We start from the raw sequence: 27,732 nt of genomic DNA, 5'->3' as shown, positions 1-27,732 counted from the left end.
ATAATGATGCTAATAAGTCTGCCATTACCACAATATCCTCACACCACACCATAGTGGCCCATAAACCATTACACAATCTTTTATTACAGTGCTTAGATGAGTATCTTCCTCACTTTAACATCTAGAGTCATAAAACACACAAGGAGACAAACAACAAAGAAGTTTCAAGGCTTCGCATGTAAAGATTTTATTCCTTGGAATGTATTCCACAGTAACAGAAACCTCTTCTAGGAATGTGTTATTGCCAATACAAAACACAGTAATGATGCACTTGAACACATCACACAGGCATCCCACTTGTTCACAGAAATGGCTCGAGGTATTGGCTTGGCAGTGATCATTACTTTCTCCCTCCTGCCAAACGTTCGCTTGTAATTTGCATTTGTGCTTCGAAAGTCACCTGAAACTCACGCCTGAGCATCAGCAGGATGGCAAGCAGCACGTTTCTGTGATCAGGTTACAGTTTAGTTTCATTCATAATCAAGTTGGATCCATTTGTGCCATTGATACTGAGAAAGAGAGAAATGCACATTTCAAGTCAAGCTTAAACAAATACACCTGAATGGAAAATATTTAGCAAGGCTGACACAACAGCAGTGAACGTGACATGGGTCTTACAAAACTAGCAGACCAGGTGTTGTTTCACAAGGCTGATAACCAGCTTCTTATCATGAGAAGCAAAAAAAAAAAAAAAAAGTGATTGATAACATGACGGAGGCCTAATTTTAAAACAGAAAAAAAAAGATATGATTTTATTAAAGAAATGTCAGCTACAAGATGTTACACATCCAAACAGCTTCAAGATTTTCCAAATGTATGGAGGCCCAAAGCGCTCAAAACTATATTAATTTAAGTTAAATGACTTAACTAAGATAAATTGTGGAAATCAGCCTTTACTGTTCCAAACTTTGCTTATGAACATAAAAATTTGACTCAACCTGCTTTCTTTATTACATGAAATTTAATAAGCAATAATAAGTAGTTTAATTTTTTTAATATTGTCAATTTTAGTTTACAAAGGAATTTATCTGTAAAGATCTGCAAATGTAATTTTTCATGGCTGTGTCTTGTCTGTCCATCGACACCGACGGGAAAGAGTGATGCAGTTGTAAAACAGGAATATTGTGAATAATATTTTCTCAAATTTTCAGTCAGAATAAACTCTCTTATTAGTAGAAGGAAGCGGGCTAGCTTACAGCCAGACGTGTCTTGCCTTTGCTTCAAATCAAAATGAATAGCAATTACCATTTGATTAATACTTCATGCTGATTATAAACATCTGTTTTTTTGTTTTAAATCAACCATATCAATAGTTATTCAGGAAATTACTTAACTCACAATTTTGTTTTTGTATTAATTTGAACTGCTTTGGGCCTCCATAGAGGGCCAAGAATGGCTGTTGATGATATTTCAGAAAAACTGATAACAAAAACGGCTAAAACAGAATAAATCACCTACAAGCGCTGAATTTTGATATAAGAGTTGTCATGCCTGGTCTGCTAAGTTTTGTTTGACCTACAGTACAAAACAGTGCTAAAATTAAAGAAACTAACAAAACTGCAAATGCACATTTTGTATCTCTAATTTAAGCCAAAGCACGATAGTTAAACAGATTTTGGTTGCTTTGTTTTGGTCCTGAGTCACCTTTAGCATTTGGCACCAATCACCCTGTAATTATACACTAATAAAAACTGCACAAAAAATACATTCGCCATTTGCTCATCAGCTATTTCTATGAAAAGGCAATTTCTGGAGTTTGTTCAGCAGAGAAATTTCACTAATGACTACATATAAAAAGATGGAATAAAAACGACTTTAGCACATCGCAGTACAAAAAAAAGAAGGTTTTTCTTTTTTTAAATGCACTTGAGCTGTCATTTAGTTAGTTTCTATCACGAGATGTTCTTGAATTTCCAAAAGCCCCGGTCAAATAAGAGGTAGTAGACATGTCTTGTGTAAACAATTACTGGAACGGCCGTTTGGTGGCACAGTTGGAGCGCACACACTACCCTTTGTCTCAGAGCTGTACAAGATTTTAAAGCAGAAACACTCACCAAGTAATGAGGTCGTAACTCCCACTACCAAAGGGAGGATTAGCCTAGTGCAGCTTGGTATCAGTCACAAACAATTAGAGAGAGCAAATGAAAAGTGTACAGTAGTTTGCTAAAGCAGCTAAATCTAGTGAGCATGCTGTCCTGTGGGTCGTCTAGGGTCATGATAATAAACTGTAGAGAGGCAAGTGAATGCATTAGCACAAAGTATTATATTCCTGATCTGTGGTCAAAAACACTACTTAATTTGTCACATAGAAAGCAAAAAAAAAAAAAAAAAATCCTATGCAGACATGCCAGCTGAGTCTGTCGGGGTACTGTTAGGTCAAATCCGATTGGTTATTGCAGTTCAGTTCAAATACTGAGCCTTGTGAAGGAGCGACCCACAGCTGCTAGAAGGCTGTCCTATCCCAATACCGGCTTCTCATTCTTGGAGCAGGATGACGTCAACGTTGTCGTGGACGCCCTGCAGAAGCAGCTCCCCCTGGAAATCGATCACCTTCTTCTTCTTGGCGGCCTTCAGGGTGCCCACCAGCGCTTCGAAGATGTTGGCACAACGGTCGTCATTAAACAAGACCCCAAACTTGACGCTAAATTTACCGTCAGCGTCTGAAACAAGAGATTTAAACGATTGTTACAGCGTCGGGCAGACAATTAAAATGACTGTTGTAGCGATTTCAATCTCAATTCAATTTCAAAATAAACTGAAACAACCTAATTCTTGACTCCAATTAAAGTACCAAATCATTTTAATCGATCCCACAATTACAGACATTCATGCCTATTATGTGTATGTAAACTCCTACCACAACTGTACTTGTAAAATAGCTAATGGACACACCTGCATTAACTCAGAGTGGTTTGATCCACTGCCGTGTTTATAGAGGCCACCCTCCACAAACGTGGCAGTGCCACCCCGTTTCCAAAAACCCTTGACACACCCCTGCTGCAAATGGCATAACTCTGAGTTTATTTGTTTCCTGCTTTAGAAGCGGTCAGAACCACAAATCAACACTGGATGACTGCATGATTGTTGTTTATTAAAGCTCATTGGATAATATATCAAAGTACTTCAAGGCAAACCATGTCATTCAGCAATATACAATGACAGTTTTGACTTACTTTTACTGCCGAGTCGCTGGATCTCCTGAACCAGCAAATCAATTTCGTGGGAGACATTCATTGTTGCTGCAGGCGAAACAAAATGCAAATAGTTACATTAGCTTTAAATCTGACGTCACGGTTTTGAGTGCACTAAACATGAAACTACATCTAGCATGCTCGACTACTGCAGTGCTCCGCTGTCTACTTTTAGATTATTACAGTTGATTTATAACTCTGCTGCCAGAGCGTTTGGCCAGACTACATAAAACTTGGCTGCCTGTCAGCTCCTATATCGATTTTAAAATCTATTTACTTCTTTTTAAAAGCCCTTGATGGTCTTCTTGCTCCAGTATTCATGTCTCACATCCTCAGTGCATAGGGCGCAGTATGGATGCTACATCCTGTGAGTAGTTCCAAAGCGAACGACAACACAGCTGAGGCGGCAGACTTTTTAACTTTTACACCCCGAGTCACGAAGCAGTCTGCTGGAGAGAAAGAGAGAGCAGCTGAAGTGTTGAAATCTTTAAACATCTTCAGCCCAGCTTTTGATTGAATATGGTAAACAGACAGTTTATTTCTGTTTACACTTTCCTCATTTGATCTAATCTGTAGATTTATTACATTTGATCTAGCTTACATTATTAAATCACTGAGTAGAGGTTATAGATTATTGTGCATTAAAGCACATTAAAGTCTATGCATTGCGATGCATTTTATTTTGTCTAATGTCTTCTATTGTACTTGCAGGCCATTTTTAAAGGTAATTTTAGATCTGATTTTTTTTATATTTTTACGTTAAAAGGCTTACCATTGCACATTACTTACGTTTTGTCTAATAAACAAATGTGTAGCAGTGTAAACCGACATACCTAACAATAACAAAATCTGACTGACTAATTGAGTGATCATCCACTAATAGAGGAATTTTCTGACTTTGGACAAACAAGGCTAGATTTAACAGCAAGTGCAGTAATTAAAGTTAATTAACGAGCTGTATTTCGTCAATAAATATGCTTTGTTTAAATTTTAGACAAAAGTCTTAACATTTGTTCTAATCATGAAATTGGATTATCAGAAAGGCGTTTTTTCAATTTTGTTCCATTTGTGAAGGGTGTTTGGGAAAATGCAATTTAAATATATATATATATATCAGACACATATAAAGGCACTCGGTATGAGTACAACATATAAAAGAAGGACTGACTGCAGCACTGCAACAAGCTCCAACACGAGCAGGGCGGACTCATCAATGCGGAAGTAAGGGATTAGCGCTCACGGCTAGCCAAACCTGCTAATAAATACTTCTTGCAGTTGATTTATTTCAGAGATGTGCAGTCATTCTCAAGTGCTGCATAATATTAGCAGCTCAGCGATGCTTTACGCGACTTCAGGTGCAAAAGAAAAGACTCCTCTGAGTGGCAGATGTGAGCTCGCCGGTATGATTAGCTTCTAACATCCGACAAATCCTCCGCTGAGAGGGGAGCGAGGAGTTGTTCAGACCGATGAACGGTTGGAATAAATGATGGAAAACGATGTAACACAAGCGAACATGACACCGACACAAGGATGTGAATTTTACCTGATTACTTGGGCTTGTTTTTGCTTGTAATGAGGTGAGGGACGACTTTCTGATGAATCGGCACCGGTGGAAAATGATGCTGCGTTCAGAGTGCGCTCGGAGAACTCCTCCCTTTAGAAATGGAGCAACAAAGTGGTGCAAAACGAACCGAGTGAAGGTGTTTTAATCTTCTTATTTTTTTAATATAAACAGAAGCATGAGATCACTATGTTATCTTCGTAAGAATGTGCATGTAAAGATAATTTCTTTGGTGTTAATATTTATATAGCACATGTGCGAAGCTCATACAATGTCTCCAGGCAGTAAAGACAACAGAACAAAAGCTTTACAAACACATAAGATAGAAGTTGACAGACACACACACACACACACACACACACACACACACACAGACCCGTGGGAGCAATTAAAAAATCTGTACCTGATGTCCTGAGATGTCCTTACGATCAAAGAAACAAAACAAAACAAACAAACAAAAAACCCCTTCACAATAGAGCCCAAACAAGATTTTGTTTTGAGAGCCAACACTAGTATTTAGGTCGTAAACAAATCCAGTAATGATTTATAATCTAAACGAGGTAATTATTAACTGTAGTTCAAAAGCTAGTTACCTTGAGGACACTCCTTGTATGCTGTAAAGTCACGAAATGTATGCTATTCCCCACAAACTGCAGTTTACAATGTGTATAATGTCCCCCCCCATAAATCAGAAGTAGGACCTACAGAAGCTCTTGTCCAACAAGCCACAAATTTCAGATATTTCCGCGATTAACTAATAATTGCCTACTCGTAGTGGTATGCTGTGAAAATACGCAACTGTTTTCATTTACTGGCTTAATTTGAGTAGATGTGACAAATTTCCCACAACATATGAAGGCAACACGAACGCTCATCTGACTTCATCGTGACACGCTGCCGATAGTTTGATGGGCTGTGGCCCATATAAGGTATTGAAGAGGCAGGAGATTGCGTGTCGTCCTACCTTTCGGCCTTTCCAAACTATTTCTTGCATCTCCAACAAAACACACAGGTGCTCAGCGAGCAAAAGTCCCATTGCAACACAGAAAGAGCCTATCAGCTTGTTAGAATAGTTGGCTGACTCCAAATACTTTTTCTGTTCTGCACATTTTTTGAACTCTATTCTTCTCCACCCCATCCCTATACCCCTTATGCGTGCACTGCAAATAACAAAGCAGTGACTCCATCATCATAGTGTTTAGAACAATGCAAAATATTACATATGCGAAGGATTACTCACCGAGCAAAGGCATAAAAACTCAGAGGGCCCCAAAAAGCCGCAGTTATTCAACAAGTTTATTAAAAATGTGTACCAAAATGCAGTTTAATTAACATTATCTTTATTTTTTTATGTTTAAAGAGCACTATAGAGAAATAGTGAGAAGCAGATCTTAAAAAGGGGTTTTTTTTTTCAAGTAGCTGACTGTTGCAAATGTGTCACCAAGACGCCAAGACGGTTCCAACAGGAACCAGAGTGAAATAAATAGAAAATTATTTTGTTTTGTTAAAGAGTTCCAAGAAACGATTTTATGTGTGAAAACATTACAAATGGCCACAAAACTAATCATTCGAGTTAAATGTCAGAATATCAGACACAAAAAACCAACAATGGGCGACTTATTTGTGGGGGAAAAACAAACAAACAAACAAACAAAATATGTACATCTGTATAGCCACTGCAGTATGAAGTCGCGTCTCTATCAATTATAAACCATGAAATGAGTGCAGCTTTTATTTTGAAATTACTCATCCGGGTCCCCGCAGGCCAAGCAAGCTCGCGCTGACTCGGACGTCGCGAAGTGTCAAGCTAGCTCATGAGAAACCTGAAATGAGACCGGAAGTGTATATAGTTTGCCTTCACTATAAAAGAAAACTTCTATTCCATTTAAAACAAAATGCTTTGAGTGTTTGACTCCAGTGACAGAACTTGACAATTAATTATCTCATTTATGATTCACCAGTTAAATTGAAACATTTAATGGAAAATCTGAACAGATGTTGTTAGATCAGATTTTTTTTTCTTGTCTTTCTTTCTTTAAAATGCTCTCACATGATAAGACTAAATTTAATTGTTACAGATTGTAAAAATTAAATTGGGCGTTTTCCTTTATAAATACAAAGATGCCACAAACATGAGGCCTCAGGCTTAATGTGGAGCACAGATTTATACAGAAATATGCCACAACTTCTGTCGTCCATTTGTGGTTTTATCCTAAACAAACAACAATAGTCCCATTGTGGAATGTAACAAAGACAAAATTGCATGTTGCGTTTTAATCATAAATATTTTTACATTTGTTATCCGATTCTAAATAACTAGGGTCAAATATCTCCAAGTTTTTTGCAATTGTTACACTTACATGTTTCAGATTAATAAACTAATGTTAATGTCGCACAAAGATATCCTGAATAAAAATAAAATACAGTTTTAACATAAATATTTCATTTTTTTCATTCAAAAAGTAATTGCCCCTTAACTTAATAACTGGTTGTGCCACCCTTGGCAGCAAGAACTGCAATCAAAAGTTCGTCATCATAACTGGCAACGAGGCTTTCATGCCTCTGTGGAGGAATTTTGATCAACTGTTTTGTGCGTCATTGTTTTAATTCAGCCACACTGGAGGGTTTTTGAGGACTAATGGCCTTTTTAAGGTCATGCCAAAGAATCAAAATATCAAGTTTAAAAGAATCACAATCTCAAGTTGCCAAAGAATCACAATCTCAAGTTGCCAAAGAATCACAATCTCAAGTTTAAGTCTGGGCTTTGACTAGGGTACACCAAAACCTTCATTTTTTAAGCCATTCAGAAGCAGACTTGCTTAACTGTTTTGGATCATTGTCCTGCTGCATAACCCAAGAACTGAACAAATTGATGGTTGGACACTCTCCTTTTGGATTTTCTGGTAAAGCAGAATTCCATCACTTACAGTTTGCTGTGTATATTTACTCCTGTTATCTTTGTCTAACAAAATTTGTGTGATGATCTGAAACATTTAAGTGTGACAAGGAAGGTGGCAAATACCTTATCAACCAGTTGTAACGGGTTCTTAAAGAAATAAAAAATAAAAGGGGACTTCAAAAGAAGTTTGGTTACAGTGAAAATTGTAAAATAAAAATGAAATTCTTGCCTTCATTCAAATGCCTAAAAATGTTGGTACTTTGATGGCAAAATAATAATTTAACTTAAATGAGCATGCAAATATGAAAATAGTTGAACTGCAAAAGTAGTCAAGTGTATAGTTATATGTAGTTTGCTCCTCCAGCACAAAATGTTATTTTATAAAAAATAACATAAAAATAACATATATATCTATATAGTAGATGCTTCTGAGTGAACGCTATGTGTATTTTAATTTGAAGAGTAGGGCCGGAAGTCTCATCTTAACTCCGCGTGACTTGACACTGGTGGCAGGAATGGCGGCTATGATCACTAGAGGAAGGAACCAAGAGACCCTGAAACTTTACTTCTGACGGCCCCGCAGAGGAATGTGTTTCTAGTGAAGGGCAGAAACACCCTCCTGTAACGGATTACAGCGAGAAGAAGTGCTGTAACGTGAGATCACGGCGGTAGATGTCCGGGTCGGGGAGGTGGACGCACTTTGCTAGTTAGCCTAACGTTAGTGCCACTGACTTTGATTCAAGGTAGCTGTTAGCCCGCTGCACTACTAGCCAGCTGTTGGCTACTTGGCTTGGCTGGCCCAACAAGTTATTAACTGTGTGAAAGCAGCCTTTATTTAAATCTTCGAGTCGGGATCGGCGCTCCTGTTTGGTACACAGTATTAGGGACGTTTACAGAGATTGGGATAAGGCGCGCTGGGAACATCATTACAACAGCTAACCTCAACGTTAGCTCGGCTTAGCTAAGTTGGGATCCTGAAGTCTCGCCCATTTTTTGGATCCTGCCCCAGCCATTGGCTAAGGGCTAATCAACAGCCAACTTGTGTTCTTTTCAGGCTCAATTGGTACTACGATGGAAAGTCTAACGCTGAGTGATGTCGAGCAGAAATATTACTCGGATTTGTTCGTTTACTGTGACACGGACAACACCAAAAAAGTGGCTTCCAACGGGAGAGTTCTTGACCTTTTCCGGGCGGCCCAGCTACCCAGCGAAGTTGTCCTGCAGGTAAGCTAGCGTAACCGTGTTATCATTCAGACTGTGAAGCTGGGCGTGAAACGAAGGGCCATTGGGGGATTTTTGGCAAACTTGGCTGGCAGGCTGACTGTTGGAGCTGACTTGTCAGCCAGTGTCGTTGTGGTTATTTAGCCCGGGTGCTTAGCAGAGCTGCGCAGCAAGAGAGACACACCTTCTTCTGGCTAATGTTAGCCTTAGCTAAAGAGAGTAGGTAGACAACTCGCACAGTTTATTTCTTTATTGAGTTTTTTGTCTGTAACTGACATATTATACATGCAATAAAAGCTGGCATGCCCTCTCTTCAGTTACCTTTCTGTGGGTATATGTTGAACTGTGTATCTAACGCACTAAATAATGCTCATTGCTCTTGCTGCCCACTCTTTCCTGTCTTCTCCCTCCATCAACATCTGCCTTTTTGTTCATTACTGGCTGACATGGTGGAAATGCCTGTGATCCACAGAAGTGGAGACTTTGTTTATTAACCCTCAAATACGGATTGGCTTCTTGGTCAGATTGCAGTGATCCCCCTGTAGAGTGTCCCTGCTCTGACAACAGTGAGTCATGAGTAGCCAGTTAAACTGCAGCAGCCCATTCTTGTGACTCCAGATCTGTCAGCGGGGCCAATATTTGCAGTTTGTGAGTCAGCATCCTTTTCAAGGTCAACAAGGGGGGGGGGGGTAGCTGTGTGGTGGGAGAATTAAGGAGCGTGGTAATCCTACCACTTCCAGAATCTACACTGAGCTCTGTGTTGGCCCGTGAGACACATACTGCTACAGTGTCATGTTGTAACAGGCTGAGAAAAGTCACTGCTGCTTTGTATCCAGTCATACTTGGATAAAGTCCCTCGTCAACAAGAAAACGATCGGCGGTCAGCTGTGGCAGTTTTTTTTTTTTTTTTTTTTTTTTTTTTTTTTTTGGAGTGGCTCGCAGCACTGAAGGGCACCCTCTTAAACAGTTATCCTCATGTTGTAAAATCTCACCAGTAGTACTAATCCACAAGTTTCAGTTGTTTATTTTAACCACTTTATCTTTTGCGTGTAGAAGGCGGTTTCATTGTTTTGTAAAGCACTACAAAACATGATTACCAGACTTTTTACGCATAGAACACACTGGACATCTGCTTGTGAACATGGCAGATGAGACCATTCTTAAGGGGAACAGTTCATCAGATAATTTAAACAGACACTAAACGATAGCTGTTGTTTATTCTCCTTTTTATTACTTGGATGTTATGTTTGCTTAGAGGAAAAAGCTGCTCTTTCAGATGAATACAATGTTGTTAACTGTTCTCCCTTGTCCTTGTGTGCGTGGGTTTAGATCACAGAGCTATGTGGAGCCACTCGGCTGGGTCACTTCGGTCGGAGCCAGTTCTACATCGCTCTGAAGCTCATCGCCATCGCCCAGTCAGGGCTGCCTCTGAGGGTGGAGAGCCTCAACTCGGGTGAGTCCATAAATCGAAGTGAGTCATTGTCATTGTTGTGCATTGATTTCCAAACAATACCATTACACAATTGTGGTCTATGTCCTTTCTGAAGTACCTTCAGACTTTGGTTATATAGCGATATACTGTTGTTCTCAGGCTGGTTAAAATGTTTCAGGTTAGAATTGGGTTTCATGAATTTCAGAGACAGCTGTTCTCTTAGTCAGGTGTTTAGCAGTAACCGGTATGTTCATCACCAATCAATTACATTTAATGGAAGAGCTATAATTTATCTATTAGAGTCTGAAATTTTTTTTGGATAAGAAGGTATTTATGTCAGAACTGCATGCATGTGGTATTTTTTTTTTAGGTGTGCAGTTCATTTAAGATTTTCATTCAAGCATGTTCTCATGTTTTTTTAAGCTGTTTCTTTGTCTGTTAGCAGAATTATTTAATACTTTTTACCACATTTGAGTCTTGTGCCATTGTATAAGTGAGTATCTTTTGGGGTAGAGCCAGATATGGATAATAGAGCTTTTGGAAGGACTCTTTACATTCAGAGACACAAATCAGATTCTTCTTCTTATGGCTGATGCTTGCAGGGCTCTCACCCTATTCCTAATATCCTTTTCTGTCACACCAAAAATTCTGCATGTCTTCTTTCACTACATCCATGAAACAACTCCTCTTTGTCTTTTCCTCTTTCTTAGCAGCTCCATAGTTAACATCTTTTGTCGGCTATATCCACTATCCCTCTTCTGCACATGTCCAAACCATCTTAGCCTTACCGCTCTACTTTGTCCAGACTGCTCAACCCAAGCCGTCCCTCTGATGTACTCATTTCTAATCCTGTCACTCATGAGGAAAAAAGTCTGCCACCTTCACCTCCATCATAACCGGTCTCACTACCATCCTGTAAACTTTCCAGTTTAACTCTCGGGCCTATCCTTCTGTCACAAATCACCTCTGACACTCATCTCCACCCGCTCCGCCCTGACTGCACTCTGTTCTTCACCTCTCTTGTGCACTGTCTGTTGCTTTAGAGGTTTGACCCCAGGCATTTAAACTCATTCACTCTGACTGCCTTTGCTCCTTGCGTCTTCACTATTACGACTGCCTCCCTCTGAAAATGACAATTAAATGAAAATGGATCAAATTAGAGGATGTATATATGTAAAGAAAACAAACAATTGCTGTCTGATCCAGAAGAATCCAAAAGGGACTTGTTCGCCTTTGGAGAATCGATTTCATACGCTGGATGTTTGATACATAGGGTGTCTCATAACCCTGTGTTTCTAAACTGGGAAAATAAACACTGGTACATTAAAAGTAAGCTGTAAAAAGAGAACATCTTTAATGAGAAATGGCTCATCTTGATTAGTTGATGGGGGTGATGGCATCAATTTGCTGATTGGAATAGTATTGGCCATTCTGTGCTATTGTCTTAGTATTTGTGTCACCAGATGATTGTAATAGTATGAGCTGTTTCGATGACTTCCCTATTTATCTTAAGTAAACAATGAAGCCGTGGTGGGTTTGACCGCAAAATTACGCTTTTCTATTTGTCCCTGTTGAGTTCTCTCGAGGAAAAAGAGAAAGAAAAACGCGGCGCACGATATCACACTCATCCTCTATGCAACATGATCAGTTTGGCCTGAATATATTGCAAAATCGATTTCATAATTTGACAAAAATATGAGGAAGCAAACAAGTCACTTCCTCCTAACAAAAGATTTAGGGATGTTTGAGCTTGGTAAACCTCGCTCTCAACTCTCTCTTTGTAAAGTTGGTGCTTTCTCAGAAGTAGACAGTTAATTACAGGATTTGGTAAAAATGTTTAGTTTACTCAGTGCTTTCAGAAAGCTTGAAGTCACCACAGTTGTTCCAAAATATTAAATAGAAAGTTATTTCTGGAGCGGAGGCTTTTGGGGTAATAATACAGGCGTTCAGAAGCAAAGGGGGTGGTTTGGTTTCTGTGTGCTTACTAAAAGACAGACCGCTGCACATAATAATCCTGTGGTGAAACAATTCTTTTAACCAGACTTAACATAGAGGATATAAGAGGATATTGTTAGTAGGTTTAAAGGAAATTTCCACCTTTTGTTAAAACTGATTATTATTTTTCTTAAAAGTAGATTCTCATATTCACAGTGCTTGAAGCAGCAAACGACTGGTACTTTTGGTGGAGGAAGAAAAAAAATGTATGGCAAAAAAAATCCAGATCATTTTCTTCCCATTAGCTAATCAATTTGTTGCTGAGTCACTGAAACCATAGTGGGGTCATATACAACAGGATTAGCTTATTTGGATGTCTTGGTCTTGGGTTTGTTTGCTTACCCAGTCTCTGAGAAAGCCATAAACACAGATAGAAAGGGTTAGGGTTAACAATATTAGTACCAGTATCATTTCAGTATCTGCCAATGAGGCCGCCTACAAACTACAAAACCCTGCTTCATTCAACCATCTTTTTGTGGCACACGTTGAATTTTTGTGTCAGTTCGGTTTCTTTAAATAACTGTGGAGTTTAGAAATTCCTGCCTCGCTCGTCTTTACCTCCTTGAGATTGGATTGGTTTGCCTGATTGTTTAGTAGCAGGATTTCTCAAAATGTTCCAGATAGATTTGCATTAGTTTTTTAGCAGAGGTTGACCCAACATAGAAGGGATTAACTTTTGGATTCGGTCTGGATCCAGGTTTTTTTCAAAGGTTTCTTTAGCATTGTAAGAGAGGGCAAACAGAAAAAAATACATTCTCCAAGGGAAAAAAAGAAAAACAAAAATGGGCAAGCTACAGTGTGGTAGAAATTTAAATGTCTTGGAGCAGGCGAGCTGGCATGGACTGTATTCCTGTGTTTGTTTATCACAGATCTTTGTTTTAAGTCCTCAGCATTAAGAGTTAAGAGACAGCAAACATACACTCACTGTGGCAGTGTATTTCATTTTCTATTTGAGGAAACAGCGCTCTCTGAAAGGTATACTGTTGTTCCCATTTTACAGCAGTTACTCTCTTTCCAAACCCTATAAACGTCAGCTGATTGCAGCAGGCACAAGCATTCTGGGAAATCTAGGGAGTCAGTAGGAGTCGGTTTTCCTCTCTCGAAAGCCAGAAGCAACTTCTGGACTCTAGTGCACTGAAGTTTGATCTGGTCACCGAGTTGATTTCATTTTGTCAGCTGCTGCTGAACAGATAATGAAACTGAATTTAATTTCTGTCTCGACAGTCAAGGATCTACCGTTGCCAAGGTTTGTGGTGGGGAAGAACGAGGCAGAAGCGAGACATGCTGCACTGTACCAAGATCCCGACAGTCAGGGATTGTACCCTGCCCCCGGTACTGCAGTAATACCCAGGCCACCTGGCAGGGGTCACCAGAACAAGAAAGGACATCCCTCATCCACTTCACTTCCTGTCCATGAGGTCATCCAGCCCCTGGCAACTACTATAGAACCACAGGTTGGTAGTAGCAAATGCAAGAATCGATGTTGCGGGGACGATCGTATACAAACTTAATATTTCTTTGAACAACTGAACCCAGTGGTTACTTGGAGATAAGCTGCTGTGTTTCCTGTGTTTTTCCTGTGTATACTTGACAGAGACATTAAAAGGGACACTCAAAGCATCTTGAATTGAAATCTATAGCAGAGCAACAAAGAGGTGGTGGAAATGATAAATTCCAAGGAAAAAGCTTTTCAAAGCCTCCATTTGGGGGAAAAGTCATGAAATTTTTAAGTGATCTTTACCAGATTTGAGTGGTGAATCTCTTCGTCGCTTTTATGTGTCCATGACTCATTGAAATTAAAGTCAATGTTGCTTCAAAGTAACTGCAAATAAGTGCCCAGAGTGGGAAGACTTGCCTCTGGAAGGACTTTGATGTTTGATTGCATTGCTTTCTGAAGTTTTCTGCTGCGGACTTAAGTGTGTTGACACGTGTGTCAGTTATGTAGATTTTTTTCGCAAGTTTTAACTTCTTACATGTGTTGCATAATCATTCACTAGTTTCTTCAGCATCCCTTATCTGTGATGATGCAGATAAGAACTGATTGATGTAGTAGTTATTGGTCTTGGTTTGGATGTGGCGTGTTGAAGATTGACGTCTTGTTGTGTATTAGATGGGATCTAAAGGTTAACGCCCAAAACACTGAACTGTTTTAAAGCAGTAATACTACCACCTTCAAATCATTTTTATTCTGTGGACAATCATGCTTATTTTGAAAGTTTGCTGATTCCTTATATGTGTACTAAATGTCTTTTTAACTGCTTGTTTATTTCATCGGTTTGTTTTGTTTCTTTTCTTTTTTTTTAATATGTCACCAGCCTGAACCAACGTCCCCAGTGGTCTCCCCTCACCAGTCTCCCCCAACCTCACCTCATTCCTGGAGGAAGCACAAGCGGCAACACAGTGGAGGAAACGCAGAGCGACAACCTGTGGTGGCAGCAACTGGAGCCGTGTGGACGCAGTTCAGAGAACCACAAACAGGTGACCCGCTTCTTAATGATAGTTTCTCTAAAAGAGACCGATTCTGCCTATTTCCAACAACATATTTCTAATCTTAGACTTTGCTAGAGTAGCTTTGTATTTGCATTTAATTCCATTCACAGTTCAAAGTAATCCTTATTATTTATACCGATGCAAATCATCCCTTGACCTATCTCCCTTTGAGCCAACTATCTTCTGATTGGGTGCCCATTGTAAACAGAAGGTCTGAATGCCAGGCACATGGGGCGTCTGGACCCATCTTGGAAAATGTTAAAATCTTTTCAGTTATTTTATAGACTAAATAATTATTTAAGATGATGATGAGCAGATTTGTTGATAATGAAAATAAGGACAAAGAGAAAGAAAAGTGGCAACAATTTGAGTTAAAATGGCTTTTTTTCTGTCTTTCTTTTCTTTATTGAGGGCAAAAAAGGTAATGCATGTGACAGGGGTTTCACTTGCAAGCACTCACGAGCAGCAGATGATGACAATAACATCTGTAATGGCAAACAGAAGTGACAGATGCGTGGTAGAAGTGGCTTTTAGCTTTGACTTCAGTGATAAATTGTCGTTTGTACCACTTCCTGTTGTTTGCAGCGCCTACATGCTGTTAATGATATTTGCTGACACAGACACTTGCTGCAGTTTGTCATTAGGGGACCAAAGTAATTGTGTCCACCTTTTTTTAAAAACTTTTTCAGCATAAAAAGTTGTTGAGATATTACGATGAATAGTATGAAAACAAAACTTCTTAATTAACATTACATGCAAAAACATACTTTCCTGTTCTTCTCCTTCCAGGTCCAGTGGCTGGCGATGGCATGTGGCCGTCCCACTCACCGCCTCTTCCAGGTCAGGAGAGTTGGGTCAGTTTTACAGCAGACACGCCGCCTTCCAGCACGCTCCCAGCAATGCACCCATCATCAGTCCAGGTACAGCCATGTTTGCTCAACTCACCTCTTACTGCAACAAGCTTCATTATACAAGCAAGCTAGAAAGATGCACATCAGAGTTCCATCTTAAATTACAAGGCGCTAGTTGGATGTTGGATACACTACACTGATTCAGTACTTCAGCAGCAATAATGTGACGTAATGAGTTTCCGTATGATTTTTGTCAATCTCTCACATGATTGTGGAGGAAATTTGGCCCACTGTTGTTAATGTTGCTTCAGTTTGAAGTTCATTTATGGGCGGTTCTCCTAAAGCCCCGCCACAACATTTCAGTCAGGTTGAGGTCTCGACTTTGCCTGGGCCATTGCAACACCTTGATTCTTTTCTTTTTCAGCCATTCTATTGTAGATTTGCTGCTGTGCTTGGGATCATTGTCCTCTTGCGTGACCCAGTTAAGGCTGAGCTTTATCTATCATTGTTCCAGAAGTCTTGCGGTTTGTTCAGATTTCACAAGACAGCATATAGTCCTGTGAAAATGTTCTTTTTCACAATACAGTGAACGCCCACTATTTTAAATAAGGGCTCTGATTACGGAAATGAGTTTTCCATTAATTTTCACCAGTGACATCTCAAAAATAAATCCTTCAACTAAACCAAACAGCTGTATTACAGTTAATAACAACAATCACCACTTTTGGAGTTTTTGACATTTTGCGCTTACTAAGCGAGCTGCCATTCAGGGGTTTAGACATTTCCACGGTAACAGTGACCAATCAGAGTTGTTGTCATTTCAGTTTAGGATTCTGGGTAGTGTAGTTGGCTAGTTTCTGCAACGTTGTGAATGAAACAAGACTGATATCGTCCAGACTTGTGACTTCTGCAGGAGCGCATGTCTTTGTCTCACAATGTCATAGCTCTTATTAAATCTACTGTGGATGGTTACAGTATTATGACTAATAATGCAAATCACCTTGTAAAATATGAATGGGATTTTTACTTCCGGAACCTCCGTCTATGTACAAAAACCTTTTTATCACTGTGCGATTCATCTAGTTATACACATATAGAGTCAATATATTCTATGATAATACAATTTTGTACATGCAGTTTTTTCTTTTATATATCTGTGCAAGCAGACCCGTGAATTCCTTTGCCTATTATATTAATCAGTTGATTTCAAATCATTGAATGCTTTTTTTTGGGGGGGGGTTAAAACTAAGGCCTGTCATTGCCAATATAAAATCATAGAATAGATCCAAAATATTTCTGAGCATTTCAATCTTTACCACCATTAGCCAATCACTATGCAGAAATGGGAGCTGGGATGAGAAGACAGCAAAATGAGGCTATAAATTGAAGGACACATGTACACCCTCACGATACAGACCTAGAGAAGGCGATACAGTTCAATAGAGCATAAATATAGATCAGCAAGTTACAAGATGACCACACCGAGTATTTTAGCTGGAAAATGTGATGAGCCTTAGAAAAGCTGCCATCAGAAACTGCAAACATAAAGCACGAGATATCACAGTAACCACAATCGGGCCTTGAATGTCAGCCAGCATCTTGTATCAGTACTTTATCTGCAAACGCTGTTGCTTGACTGAAACTTGAGCAGCTTCTGTGACATTGCTCACGCAAAGGCCTCTGTACCCACTGTCTAATTATAGGTACACATCATGTCCGCTTTTAGTTTCTTCTTGTCGTTCTGAGCTAACAAGCAAAAAGTCAGTTCTACTTTAGGCCCAAAATTCTGTAACCATTGTTGTTTCAGTTTTGAATATTATTCTTTTAAAGGTTTTAATTCTTAGAGTGCCAAGGTTGTATGTATGAGTAGGGGCCAGGGAGACACGCACTGTACATACTAACAGTGAAGAAGCTGGATTTGCGTAGGTTAAAGTGTTATTCTTAATACTTAATTATGCTCGTCTTTATACTTTCCTTTCTTAAATGTTTCTGTAAATGGGTTCTCGTAGGAAAGCACAACGATACGAACAGTAGCCTCAGCTGCAACGACCAATGAGATCCAGCGACAGTCCAGCACGTACGATGATCCGTGGAAGATCACAGACGAGCAGAGGCAGTATTACATTAACCAGTTTAAAACAATTCAGCCTGACCTCACTGGCTTCATACCTGGTAAGAACAAAAATACACATACACACACACGCGCGCTATCAGGATAAAACATGGGTTATTAATAAACTGTGGTTTCTGCGTGTTTCAGGTTCAGCAGCAAAAGAATTCTTCACTAAATCAAAGCTACCGATTTTAGAATTGTCACATATTTGGTGAGTCACTGCTTTTCTGCTATTTATGGCCTCTGTGTGTGTTTGTGTATCTAAGGGAAATTAAGGGCACCATATACACGCGTTCACCACCTGAATGGAGTTGATGGCCACATTTAACAGTTTGACATGCTGATATGCTGTAGGTTAGAGCAGGATGGGCATTGATCTTTGCACCAGTGCTCCTTTGTTCTATTGAAAGTTCCCTAATTTCATATTTATAAAACTTAATATGAAGCTGTAGTAAAAGCTTTATTTACTTGTTAGACAAGTGCAGTGTGTGGCAGTTAATCCTAAAAACACCAGGAAGCTTTTCTTTGCTCTTTATCAGAGTGTATGATCACTGATCGGACAACATGTGCAACCTAGGTTAACTGTTAAACTTCAAGACTAATTTTTACTAAGAAACGCCAAACATCAACAAAGACGAAAGGTTTGACCTTATGTAGTTGCTGCAAAGAAAATGTGTTTCACCAGTTCTTTGTTAACTCCAAACCAACCTGGCTTTATTTTGCTGATGAGTAAGATGCTTGTGGATAATTTGTGTGGCTAATCGAGCTCGTCAAAAACAAGTTGTCAGTTCTTGTTTATGGGATTATTTCCAAAGAAGCGTGCAGTGTCAGTTGACACAACTTGTTTTGACAGGATTCATAATGACTAGTATCACCAACTCTAAGCAGTAAACGTGGCATGTAAATGGGCAAGTCGGATCAGATTCAATGTCTGCTGTAATGCCGTATATGATATGACATTCTCACTGTCTAATGTGTGTTTAAAGGGAGCTGTCAGACTTTGATAAAGACGGAGCGCTGACCCTGGATGAATTCTGCGCTGCCTTTCACCTGGTTGTGGCCAGGAAGAATGGCTACGACCTCCCCGAGAAGCTTCCTGAGAGCCTGATGCCAAAGCTGATTGACCTCGATGACTCAGCAGGTGCTCAGGCTTGCCTCTCTCTTCCTCTCTCTGCTGCACTCTCTATTAATTTTCTTAACCTCACACCTCATTAGACCTGTAGGGTAACAGTGGTATTGTGCAAAACCCGCATGTTGGAAATAGTTAACTGATTTTTGGGCTGAGCTGCACTTTTCATGACACAGTTTCATGCTCTCCTGCCCTCTTTTAACTTGACATTGACTCAGTTGCTGATAGCCATAACAAACATGTTTATCAAGTGTTATAATTCAGCGTTGACCTCGTTTTTACATATCAGAAAAACAGCAGAGAAATAGTCTTTCTTATGTGCTTATGCAATACTCAGAAACAGAAACGATTGCACTTTGAAGTTTAGCGATTTTAGCCATTGATAGTTAATTGTAGTTGGCATTTTGAGTGCATGAAAAAAATGTTTTATCTCAAGCTGTTCTCTGAAGTTCATCTTTTGAAGAATCCCAACCAAAAGTAATGTCGTGTGGATTTTTTAGTTTATTTATGTGTATCTAACTCGTGTCTATTTTTTTCAGAAGTCCCAGAGCAGACTGCTGATGTTGGATACTCTGCGTCACCAGTAGAGGTGACCCCCAACAAGTCTCCCTCAATGCCTTCGCTCAATCAAGCCTGGCCAGAGATGAACCAGAGCAACGAGGTTCCAACGTGCACGCACCACATGATTATATGTGTCGTTTTTACACATCCTCTAAACTCGAGGCTGTTTGCTTTTGCTCTGTTTGCATTTGATTCATCTTAATTGCTCAGGGTTAATTAAGTGAGGTTGCTCTCTCTTTATCCATCCATTATAATTCGAGTGCCACTTCATCCTCTTCACCATCAAACATATTTTCTGATAATTCAGCACCTCCTCTCTCACTTCTTGAGACTGTGTATGAAAGTCGGCAATGTCCGTTTTGTTTCCACGCCTGCTGATGATGCCACGTCAGTGTGGCATCACGGCAGAGGCTGAGACTGATGATGTAAATGTGTGATGTCACTGCACTGGCTGACTGACTGACATGTTTTTTCTCACTATCTGTCTGTCTCCTGCAGCAGTGGGAGACGTTTAGCGAGCGCTCCTCCAGCTCACAAACTCTGACCCAATTTGACTCTAACATTGCACCAGCTGACCCTGTAAGTCAATCACTTAGTATGCATGGTTTCACCATTAATGGACAGACATTAACCCTCTCCGGATCTCTCTTCTTTTTCTCTCTATCTCTCTCAGGTTCTCTCTGTCTCATTGTCTGCATGATGTTCTTTCAAAGTGCAATTAAGTGCATCAGCAATGGAAGTGTGTGTTGTGATTTGGCTTGCTCAGTTTCTATTGGACATCCCTTTTTTTTTCTTTACAGTCACATCCACCAATCACATTTTAAGATTGTAAGTGATGCATTTTTCCTCACATGATTAAGAACTAAAGGTTGTGCACAATTTTGTTGTGCACAACCTTTGTTTTTGAACAGTCCAAGTCCTCCACATTTATTTATTTTTAATTTTTAAACTGTATACCAATAATTGTCCTAAAAATAGCTCCGCACCATTAGTCTGACTTCAAATACGGTTTTACATTGCAGGAGTGTGCATCTGTTTTTAGACTGCTTTTATGTGCTCCCATTCTGAGCTGAAACTCAAGATTAAAAAAAAAAACACATATCAAGCTTAACCTATAAATCTCCCAAAAATTAGATTTATAAAAGTTTTCCATGTTAGTCTTAATTGACCGTTGAATTTTCTGCAGTCAATTTGTATATGAATGTAAGGCTAATACAGTTATTTTTAGCCATTTGAATAATTTTGAATTTAAGTAAATGTAACCCCACTGATGTAGGAGTAAAAAAGCCCCAAATCTCTCTCTGCTGTGGAAAAATCCTGGATTGACAGCAGACCCAAACGGCTCCACAAATTCTTTTTTTTTATTTTTTTTTTGTGGCTAAATTCTCCGCTGCCATCCATGCACCAAATCTTGATGGGTGCACAAGATCTTTGCTGTCCAACTGTGAAGAACACACTCGGAGCAGAAAATAATTTTTGAAACAATAACAGTTTTTTGTTGTTGTTTGGGATAATTGTATGGGCACGCCGTCTTTTATTTTTATTTCTTTTTTTTTTTATTTTTTGAAAAGCTTATTTAGAAAATGTTTCCAGGTCTTTCAAATCTTCTCATTTAAACATGCTTGATGAGATGCTCAGTGAGCATGTCAGCTAAAAGATTGCCATACAGGTTTTCATGTTGAACCTTCCTCCTCACAGGACCAGCAGCAGCAAAAAAAAAAAACTTATACCTATCTTCTTCCTGTCTGTTTGACCCTCTTTGTGTCTATCTTTTCCACAGGACACGGCCATCGTTCACCCAGTTCCCATCCGGATGACGCCCAGTAAGATTCACATGCAGGAGATGGAGCTGAAGAGGACTGGCAGTGGTGAGGAACTCTCTGACCTTAAACTGACTGTCCAAATCCTGACTTAGTTGAATAAATAATAATGATATTGATGCACATGTGCAGCAACAGGCAGGCCTCTAAATCTGTTTTTCTGGGCAGCACTGTGAAGGAACTTTAATATGACTGAAACAGATATATGACCTAATTGTATTAGAAAGCATTCTGGTATGTTCTTTATATATTGAAGAAAAAAAAATATTGTAACAGGTGGAAAAACATCCAGCTGTGGTAATACAGTCAGATTACAGTGTGCTTTGCTGAGTGCACACTATGGGCAAAGTAATAAAAATGCAAAATGTCACCATTTGAAATCATTCAAAGAGAGCCTCACAGGAGCTTTTATTACACATATACATGTTTTTTTTTTTCCCTGCAACTGAGCACGTTTTGTCCAAACTAACAGCCGGATTGCAAACATTTAATTTTCCCTGTTGATTGGCTGCAGTTGCTTCAACACTTTCCCCTGTTTGTGATCTCCCCCTTCCTCCAACATTTAGACCACAATCATCCTACCAGTCCTCTGCTGGCTAAACCTCCAGAACTGTCTGAAGAAGCCAAATTACCTGCCTCCATGAAGTTTGTAGCTGCCAACACTGTAGGTGAGTAAAAGATGAGCTGCTATGGCAGTGAGCTTTAATACGGTGTTCCTAAAACATCATCAGACACGTGATTCAGTTATTTATTTTGTTTAGTCATCTTAATCCACTTTCTATTTTAAGGTCAGACCATTACGAACAAAATTACAGATAGAAATCTGGCAAGCAGTCGATTTAATGACAAAAGAAAACCCTTGATACTTTAAAGTCAAAAATCAAGACTAAAATAAAAATAGAAGTAGTTTTCCCTTATGTATATGTTGGAAGGTGTCTGTGGCTCAGGTGGTAGAGACAGTTGTCTGCCAATCCCTGCTCCTCCATACCACATGTCAAAGTACTGAACCCCAAGTTGCCCCCAATGCATCCATTGGCGTGTGAAAGCAGCAGAAAGTACTTTGAGTGGTCAAATTTGGTAGAAAGGCGCTATATTAGTACCAGTTCATATTTGTCTTTCCTTTACAAAATCTGGTGCCTTCATTACCTCAGTTCAGCTGCTGATAGTCCAGACAAGTTTTTGTGGAAGAATTTTTTAAATAATTACCATTTTGTTAATTTTCCCATGATTTGTATGCTTAAGGGTTTTTTTTTTTTCTTTTCATGAAGGTGATGGTTACAGCAGTTCAGACTCTTTCACCTCAGACCAGGAGCCAATCACAAGGCAGAGGTTCGTTCTTTTTCTGTCTGTCCTTTCTGACAGTTACTGAAAGTGATGCTTTTGGGTTTTTCTACTTCCTCACATTGTTACTCAGTTGGTCATCTTGCAGCTCTGTTCAGTGATCAACTCTAGACCTGAACTGTGATGAATCGTGTTGTAAATAAAGCACTGTATCCTGTGTGTTAATCTTTAAACATTAATGTGTTCAGGTCTCAGTCGGGTACGTCCCCAGAGGCTTTGAAGGTGGTAGCCCCGCCTCCCCCTCCACCCCGCCCCCACCCCTCCCACTCTCGCTCCTCATCTCTGGACATGAATCGCACCTTTGCTGCCACGTCTGCCACAGGACAACCCCAACCCTCTACGATAGCTTACCCTCCTGCTGTGCCTCCACGGCCGCTTCCCACACAAGTAAGAAAAGTATTTTATCTGTTATTGGCATCATTTGTGATTTTGATACTATGAAAGCTGTCACGACACCCTTTCATCCCTCCCCAGACATCAGTACCACTTACCGGGCATCGCGTAGAGGCGGAGAGTATAGCAGGGGGCGGGGCGGTGCTCACCACCACGTCCCCGCAGCAGATTCCCCAGCAGCCCAACTTTGCAGATTTCAGCCAGTTTCAGGCCTTTGCAGCCTCTGAGCAGCCCTCAAGCCTACCAGAGGTGGACAAACACATTGAGCCAGGACAGGTAGGTTGATCCTGGAGGGGCAGGGTTTGGAAATAGAATGATGCTCCTCTAGACAACATCAGTTCTTCTCAGAGATAGCATTTATAGTCTGGCTTTGTGTATAATATGTTGATATTAATGTATTGATTTTTTTATTTGATTGAGTGTATTTCTTTTGCTCTTTCAGTCCCCCCAAAAAATGCAGACTTTCACTATCACATGCATCGTTTGTTTTTATGTCCGCAGGGGGACAAGCCTTCGGAGGGTGCCGGCCCCTTGAGAACAGTTAAGAGTGACGGACAAGCCGATGAGAGACCCTCAGCTACAGTCAACTCTGTACGTCTGAACTTTAAACTCAATAAGACCAGTGGTTTTTAAACTTTTTGTGTTTGTGTGGAACATCAAGAGGCAATCTAAAATTGCCTCTTGATGTTCTAATCTAATAAACAAGTGTTTATTAGATTGCCTCACAATCTAATAAACAAGTGTTTATTAGATTGTGTGAAATTGAAGTAAACTCTTTGTTGTCCCGTCAGGGAGCCAAAGGCTCCTCCGGCCCCCTGGCTCCTCCCCCCAAACCTGTACGTCGGAGGTTGAAGTCTGAAGACGAGCTGAGGCCGGAGGAAGAGCAGCACGGTCCACAGAAATCTAACGTCATAGCCGCCGTCCTGGCCACTCAGCCTTCCATTCCCAGGTGGAGAAACTTGTTTTGGTTGAGGACACTTTACAGGGCGTTGTGTTTATCAGCACTTTCGAAAAAGCGTATTTCTCTGTTTACAGGTCAGTTGGAAAGGACAAAAAGGCGATTCAGGCTTCAATCAGAAGGAACAAGGAGACAAACACTGTTTTGGCACGACTTAACAGTGAGCTCCAGCAGCAGCTGAAGGTATGGAAGACATTAGTAGTGTTTTCTAGTTTTAGCAAACAGACTTTGTTCTCCTTTTAACTCCCGCTTTGCTCACACCTGTTTTCTTTTCCCAGGATCTGCTTGAAGAGAGGATATCTCTAGAAGTCCAGCTGGAGCAGCTCAGACCCTTTTCCCATCTTTAACCTACGTATGGAGAGCAACTCTACTGTAGTTCATCTGAATCAAGGCTGTGGCCCTCGATGCGACTCCTCCCTCCCTCCTCTCCTTTTCCTTCCATCAATCCCGGCTTTTCCCAGAGGCTTCAACCTGCCTCAGGGCGTTCCGTTAAAAACTGTCACGCTCAATCACACACTGCTCAATCGTAAACCGGACGGACCTGAGGGCACAGTCTTACCAGTGGGAGGGGATCTTAGAAACTGGCACTTTTCACTTTTTGCTAAAGAGAGGCGAAGGTGAGGAGGATGACGGCAAACTGAGAGGCAGAGCGCTCCAGCTCCAAGTTTGCTCTGAAGATAAAACTGCTGGTGTCTTGATTAAATCACTCTCTGAATGACTGAAGGAGAAATGCGGAGTGTATTTGTCATGTTTGTGTGACTGTTTGTGCATTTGTGTTCCTGGTGGCTGGCACCAGTATGCTTGACTCGGCTGCACCAAACTCCTGCAGAAAATTTAAAAAGGGGGCGAAACAGGTTGTTTTTCTTCTTTTGTGTAAGTGAACTGAGACGACCTGTAAAGGTTTTAGACCTTCGAATATCGTCTGATGTCACAAACTCAATAGGTTGGGTCTTGTTTATTACACCGAAATTGACATGGAAGAGTAAAGACGGGCAAATTGTGCTTTAAGTGAGCATTATATGCTAAAACTTATAAGTTTCTGGTTTATAAAAAAAGGTTACATTTTTCCTCTTTTCACTTTTTGATCCGTGCTACTACTGTAGTGATTTGAAGGCATTTCTTCTTTTTGAATCCTCATGAATGGTCTGTTCTGCTGAACATGTGGCACCCATGGCTGTCCACTATTGTGAAATAATCCAAAGAACACAGATTTTATGGGCTTGCAATGGGACACATGAAGACCGAAGGAAGTCTACAGCACAAATCATCCGTCGGTACATCGGTCAATAAGCAAGTAAGGATAAATTTGTCTTTTTCTAAATGGAGTTTGGTGTAGTCGCCCCTCTATTTGTGAAACATACTGGGCTATCTCCAGACAGGACCTTTTGTGTGTTTGTGTGGGGCTTAATGACTAAACCAACACGGTGAAGGCTTTTTTTTTTTTTTTTGTGACTCATCCTGTGACATGAACTCAGTCCACCCTTCCTCTCTTACTGCCCCTTCAAGTCTACATGTAAACATTTGCATGGTTGATGGCGTGATGCAGTGAGTGAAAGTGCCGTGTCTTCTGTTTTTTTTTCTACATGTTACAGTGTTTTGTTTTTTGGGATCGTCGTGACTGAATGGTTTCACTTTATGCCAAATGACTGAACTTTCACTCTTCTCTTTCACCTCCGCTCAGGCTGTGTTTGAAGAAAAATGCACCACCTTTTCTTTCCCTGGAGTTTTCTTCATTTAGTTTCAAACCTAGCTCTGGCTCGACATTTCAACTTTCTTTCTAACGCTGCGGGTTTTGTTTCTTTTTTTTTTTTCGTTTTCTCTCCCAAACTTTAACTTCACCTCTATGAGTCAAAAACAGACATTCATGTGAAGGGTTTGAAGATACTCCAGCTGTTTGATTGCAGGAAGCGGCGTTTATGAAGAATACATTTGTTGCTGATTGGGGAGAAGTTTCTCTTCAGCAAACATGTGCACAGATCCAAACTGATGCAGAAGGTAGAGCTGATTTTTGATGATTTAAAAAAGAAGAAAAAAACAACAACAACAACAACAACAAAACAGCTGTTTTCCAATCGGGCAGTCAGCACTATGCAAGAATGGGCGATACATCCTCACAGACCAACTATACCTAAGTGTTTGTACGATGATAGTAGCAACTATGTGAACAGTATACTCTGGTTTTTGTATCGTAGCTCTTCCAGAACATCATCTACTGTACGTTTTGTGATTTATTTTTGCCTTTTTGTTGTTTTTTTTGGTGGTACTGATGAGCAGTCCACTTCCCCGGGCTCCTGGCTCCAGAGGGAAGTAAACTCCAGATCAGTGTTGTATCAGGGCAGTTTCACCTGAAATCTGTGGGTGTAGATGAAGCTTAACTGGAGACCAGTCAACAGAATGGGAGACCTGAATGTCCCAACTGCACTTTGAACTGAATCCCCCCCCCCCTTGTTCCCTCACAATTTCTTTTATTTGTTGTCTCCCTTTGCTTACTTTTAATCTGCATGTTGTCTTTCACGTGTATTTAAAAAGAAGATGCTTTAAGATGAAAAAGATAATGAACCACTTGTTTTATTTCTCATGTTTTTGTTTTTTTTTTTTGTTGGGTTTTTTTTGGTTGTTGTTTTTTTTTTTTTTTTTTTGTGCCAGTGTCATAAAATGCCCCGTTTTTGGTCAGTGAATTCTTCTTTTATTAATGATTTATCCTTGTGTGTTTTGTTTTGGTGAAGCATCAGTCTTCTAAAGCCTTACTCCCCCCTGACCGGCGTTCAGGTTTCCACAGCGGCTGACTGACCTCTCTTCCTTGTTGTATCAAGGCTCGCCTTCTTTTTTTTCTGCTGTTGAGGACGATGATGTAATTGGTGTGTGTGTGTGTGTGTGTGTGTGTGTGCGTGTGCGTGCGCATGTTGTTTCCAGACCTGGAACTAGTACCATTTAAAACCCTGTTAAACACCTTCATGTGGGATTGATTTTATTTTGCTAGCACAACAGCTCCCTCGTCATCCTTTAACCCAAAAGGCAATCCAGGCAGGCAGAAGCAATCAGTCGGTAATGAAGTCTTTGATGGGATTTTGAATGCTATTTGCTCCCAGATCTGTGTTGTATATTGTATATGATACACACTTTTGGACTCATATGTAAATTTGCATTAATTGCTGACTAACAGCGAAAGAATATTCTATTTAATTCCTTCTCTCTTGGCTGTGGGAACCCTAGATGTTTAACTGCATGGATGTACTGTATCTCTGCAGATTCAACTAGCAGCTGTGTGATTTTTACACAAAAATAAAAAACGGCACAATATTTTAAAAACTGCTCTCTTTACTCACTAATTTATCTGGAAATGGTTAAAAGGTCTTGTAATTGGGGAATAAGCATCATTTATCTTCTAATCTGTACCTCCAGCAGGAAAATGTACCCAGTCACCAAACAAGAGTCCCCTTAAACTCTTTATGACCGTGCTGGTGGACTTCAGTGGACTTCCCCAGTTAGCCAGCAGGGATGTACATCTGACAATTCTGTCAAAAGTATGTGATAAGTCATGTAGATGTGGAGTAAAATCAAAATGCTAATTTACTTGAAATTTATCACCCCATGGTTTAATGGTGTTGGGAAGAAAGTGGGTTCCATAGTGTAGCAGTTTCATATATTTGCCTAACAAGAGATTTGGATTTTGGTCCGCGTCACTTGGTTTAAACTTCCAACGATAAAGTATGACCACAGCAAGACTATAAGATCGATGCTTATCTAACAGGGTTATGGAGAGTGCAGCCCATCACA

At 40.1% G+C, this 27,732-nt stretch overlaps 2 protein-coding genes across 8 annotated transcripts; one reads left to right on the top strand and one right to left on the bottom strand.

Moving 5' to 3' along the window:
- Nucleotides 1-162: 162 nt before the first annotated feature.
- On the bottom strand, nt 163-5,587 carry abracl (ABRA C-terminal like). 4 transcript variants are annotated; one of them, XM_039599339.1, is made up of 5 exons: nt 5,346-5,587; nt 5,156-5,217; nt 4,735-4,845; nt 3,174-3,239; nt 163-2,660 (listed from the first exon to the last, which is right to left on the bottom strand). In XM_039599339.1, the coding sequence occupies exons 4-5, from the start codon at nt 3,232-3,234 to the stop codon at nt 2,476-2,478; spliced, it is 246 nt and encodes an 81-aa protein (XP_039455273.1). In that variant the 5' UTR covers nt 3,235-3,239; nt 4,735-4,845; nt 5,156-5,217; nt 5,346-5,587; the 3' UTR covers nt 163-2,475. The 4 variants fall into 4 exon arrangements, with proteins under 4 accessions (XP_039455273.1, XP_031584268.1, XP_039455274.1 ...); XM_031728408.2 differs by having other exon boundaries at nt 5,156-5,173; XM_039599340.1 differs by lacking the exon at nt 5,156-5,217.
- Nucleotides 5,588-8,153: 2,566 nt separating this feature from the next.
- On the top strand, nt 8,154-27,264 carry reps1 (RALBP1 associated Eps domain containing 1). Of its 4 annotated transcripts, none has more exons than XM_039599156.1 (20): nt 8,154-8,319; nt 8,706-8,875; nt 10,202-10,325; nt 13,524-13,753; nt 14,615-14,777; nt 15,579-15,709; nt 17,650-17,812; nt 17,901-17,964; nt 18,740-18,894; nt 19,422-19,543; nt 19,942-20,022; nt 21,224-21,311; nt 21,830-21,931; nt 22,532-22,592; nt 22,793-22,991; nt 23,079-23,273; nt 23,499-23,588; nt 23,789-23,946; nt 24,033-24,138; nt 24,234-27,264. In XM_039599156.1, exons 2-20 carry the CDS (start codon nt 8,723-8,725, stop codon nt 24,300-24,302), a joined length of 2,454 nt encoding a protein of 817 aa, XP_039455090.1. In that variant the 5' UTR covers nt 8,154-8,319; nt 8,706-8,722; the 3' UTR covers nt 24,303-27,264. The 4 variants fall into 4 exon arrangements, with proteins under 4 accessions (XP_039455090.1, XP_039455089.1, XP_039455091.1 ...); XM_039599155.1 differs by having other exon boundaries at nt 8,154-8,368; XM_039599157.1 differs by having other exon boundaries at nt 8,154-8,875; nt 19,945-20,022.
- Nucleotides 27,265-27,732: the final 468 nt, after the last annotated feature.

The sequence above is a fragment of the Oreochromis aureus genome, linkage group 15 (assembly GCF_013358895.1).
Source record: "Oreochromis aureus strain Israel breed Guangdong linkage group 15, ZZ_aureus, whole genome shotgun sequence".
In the NCBI taxonomy this organism is placed as follows: Eukaryota; Metazoa; Chordata; class Actinopteri; order Cichliformes; family Cichlidae; genus Oreochromis; species Oreochromis aureus.
The sequence above is the reverse complement of the archived record's forward strand: the minus strand, read 5'-3'. Positions and strand labels throughout refer to the sequence as shown.

Bases quoted from the DNA above. Each gene is read 5' to 3' on its own strand.
- abracl (XM_039599339.1), bottom strand. From the start codon at position 3,234: ATGAATGTCTCCCACGAAATTGATTTGCTGGTTCAGGAGATCCAGCGA. The intron at 2,661-3,173 runs GTAAGTCAAAAC...CTCTTGTTTCAG, and splicing joins CCAGCGACTCGGCAGTAAAA to ACGCTGACGGTAAATTTAGC.
- reps1 (XM_039599156.1), top strand. From the start codon at position 8,723: ATGGAAAGTCTAACGCTGAGTGATGTCGAGCAGAAATATTACTCGGAT. The intron at 10,326-13,523 runs GTGAGTCCATAA...CTGTCTCGACAG, and splicing joins GGTGGAGAGCCTCAACTCGG to TCAAGGATCTACCGTTGCCA. The intron at 23,947-24,032 runs GTGGAGAAACTT...CTCTGTTTACAG, and splicing joins ACTCAGCCTTCCATTCCCAG to GTCAGTTGGAAAGGACAAAA.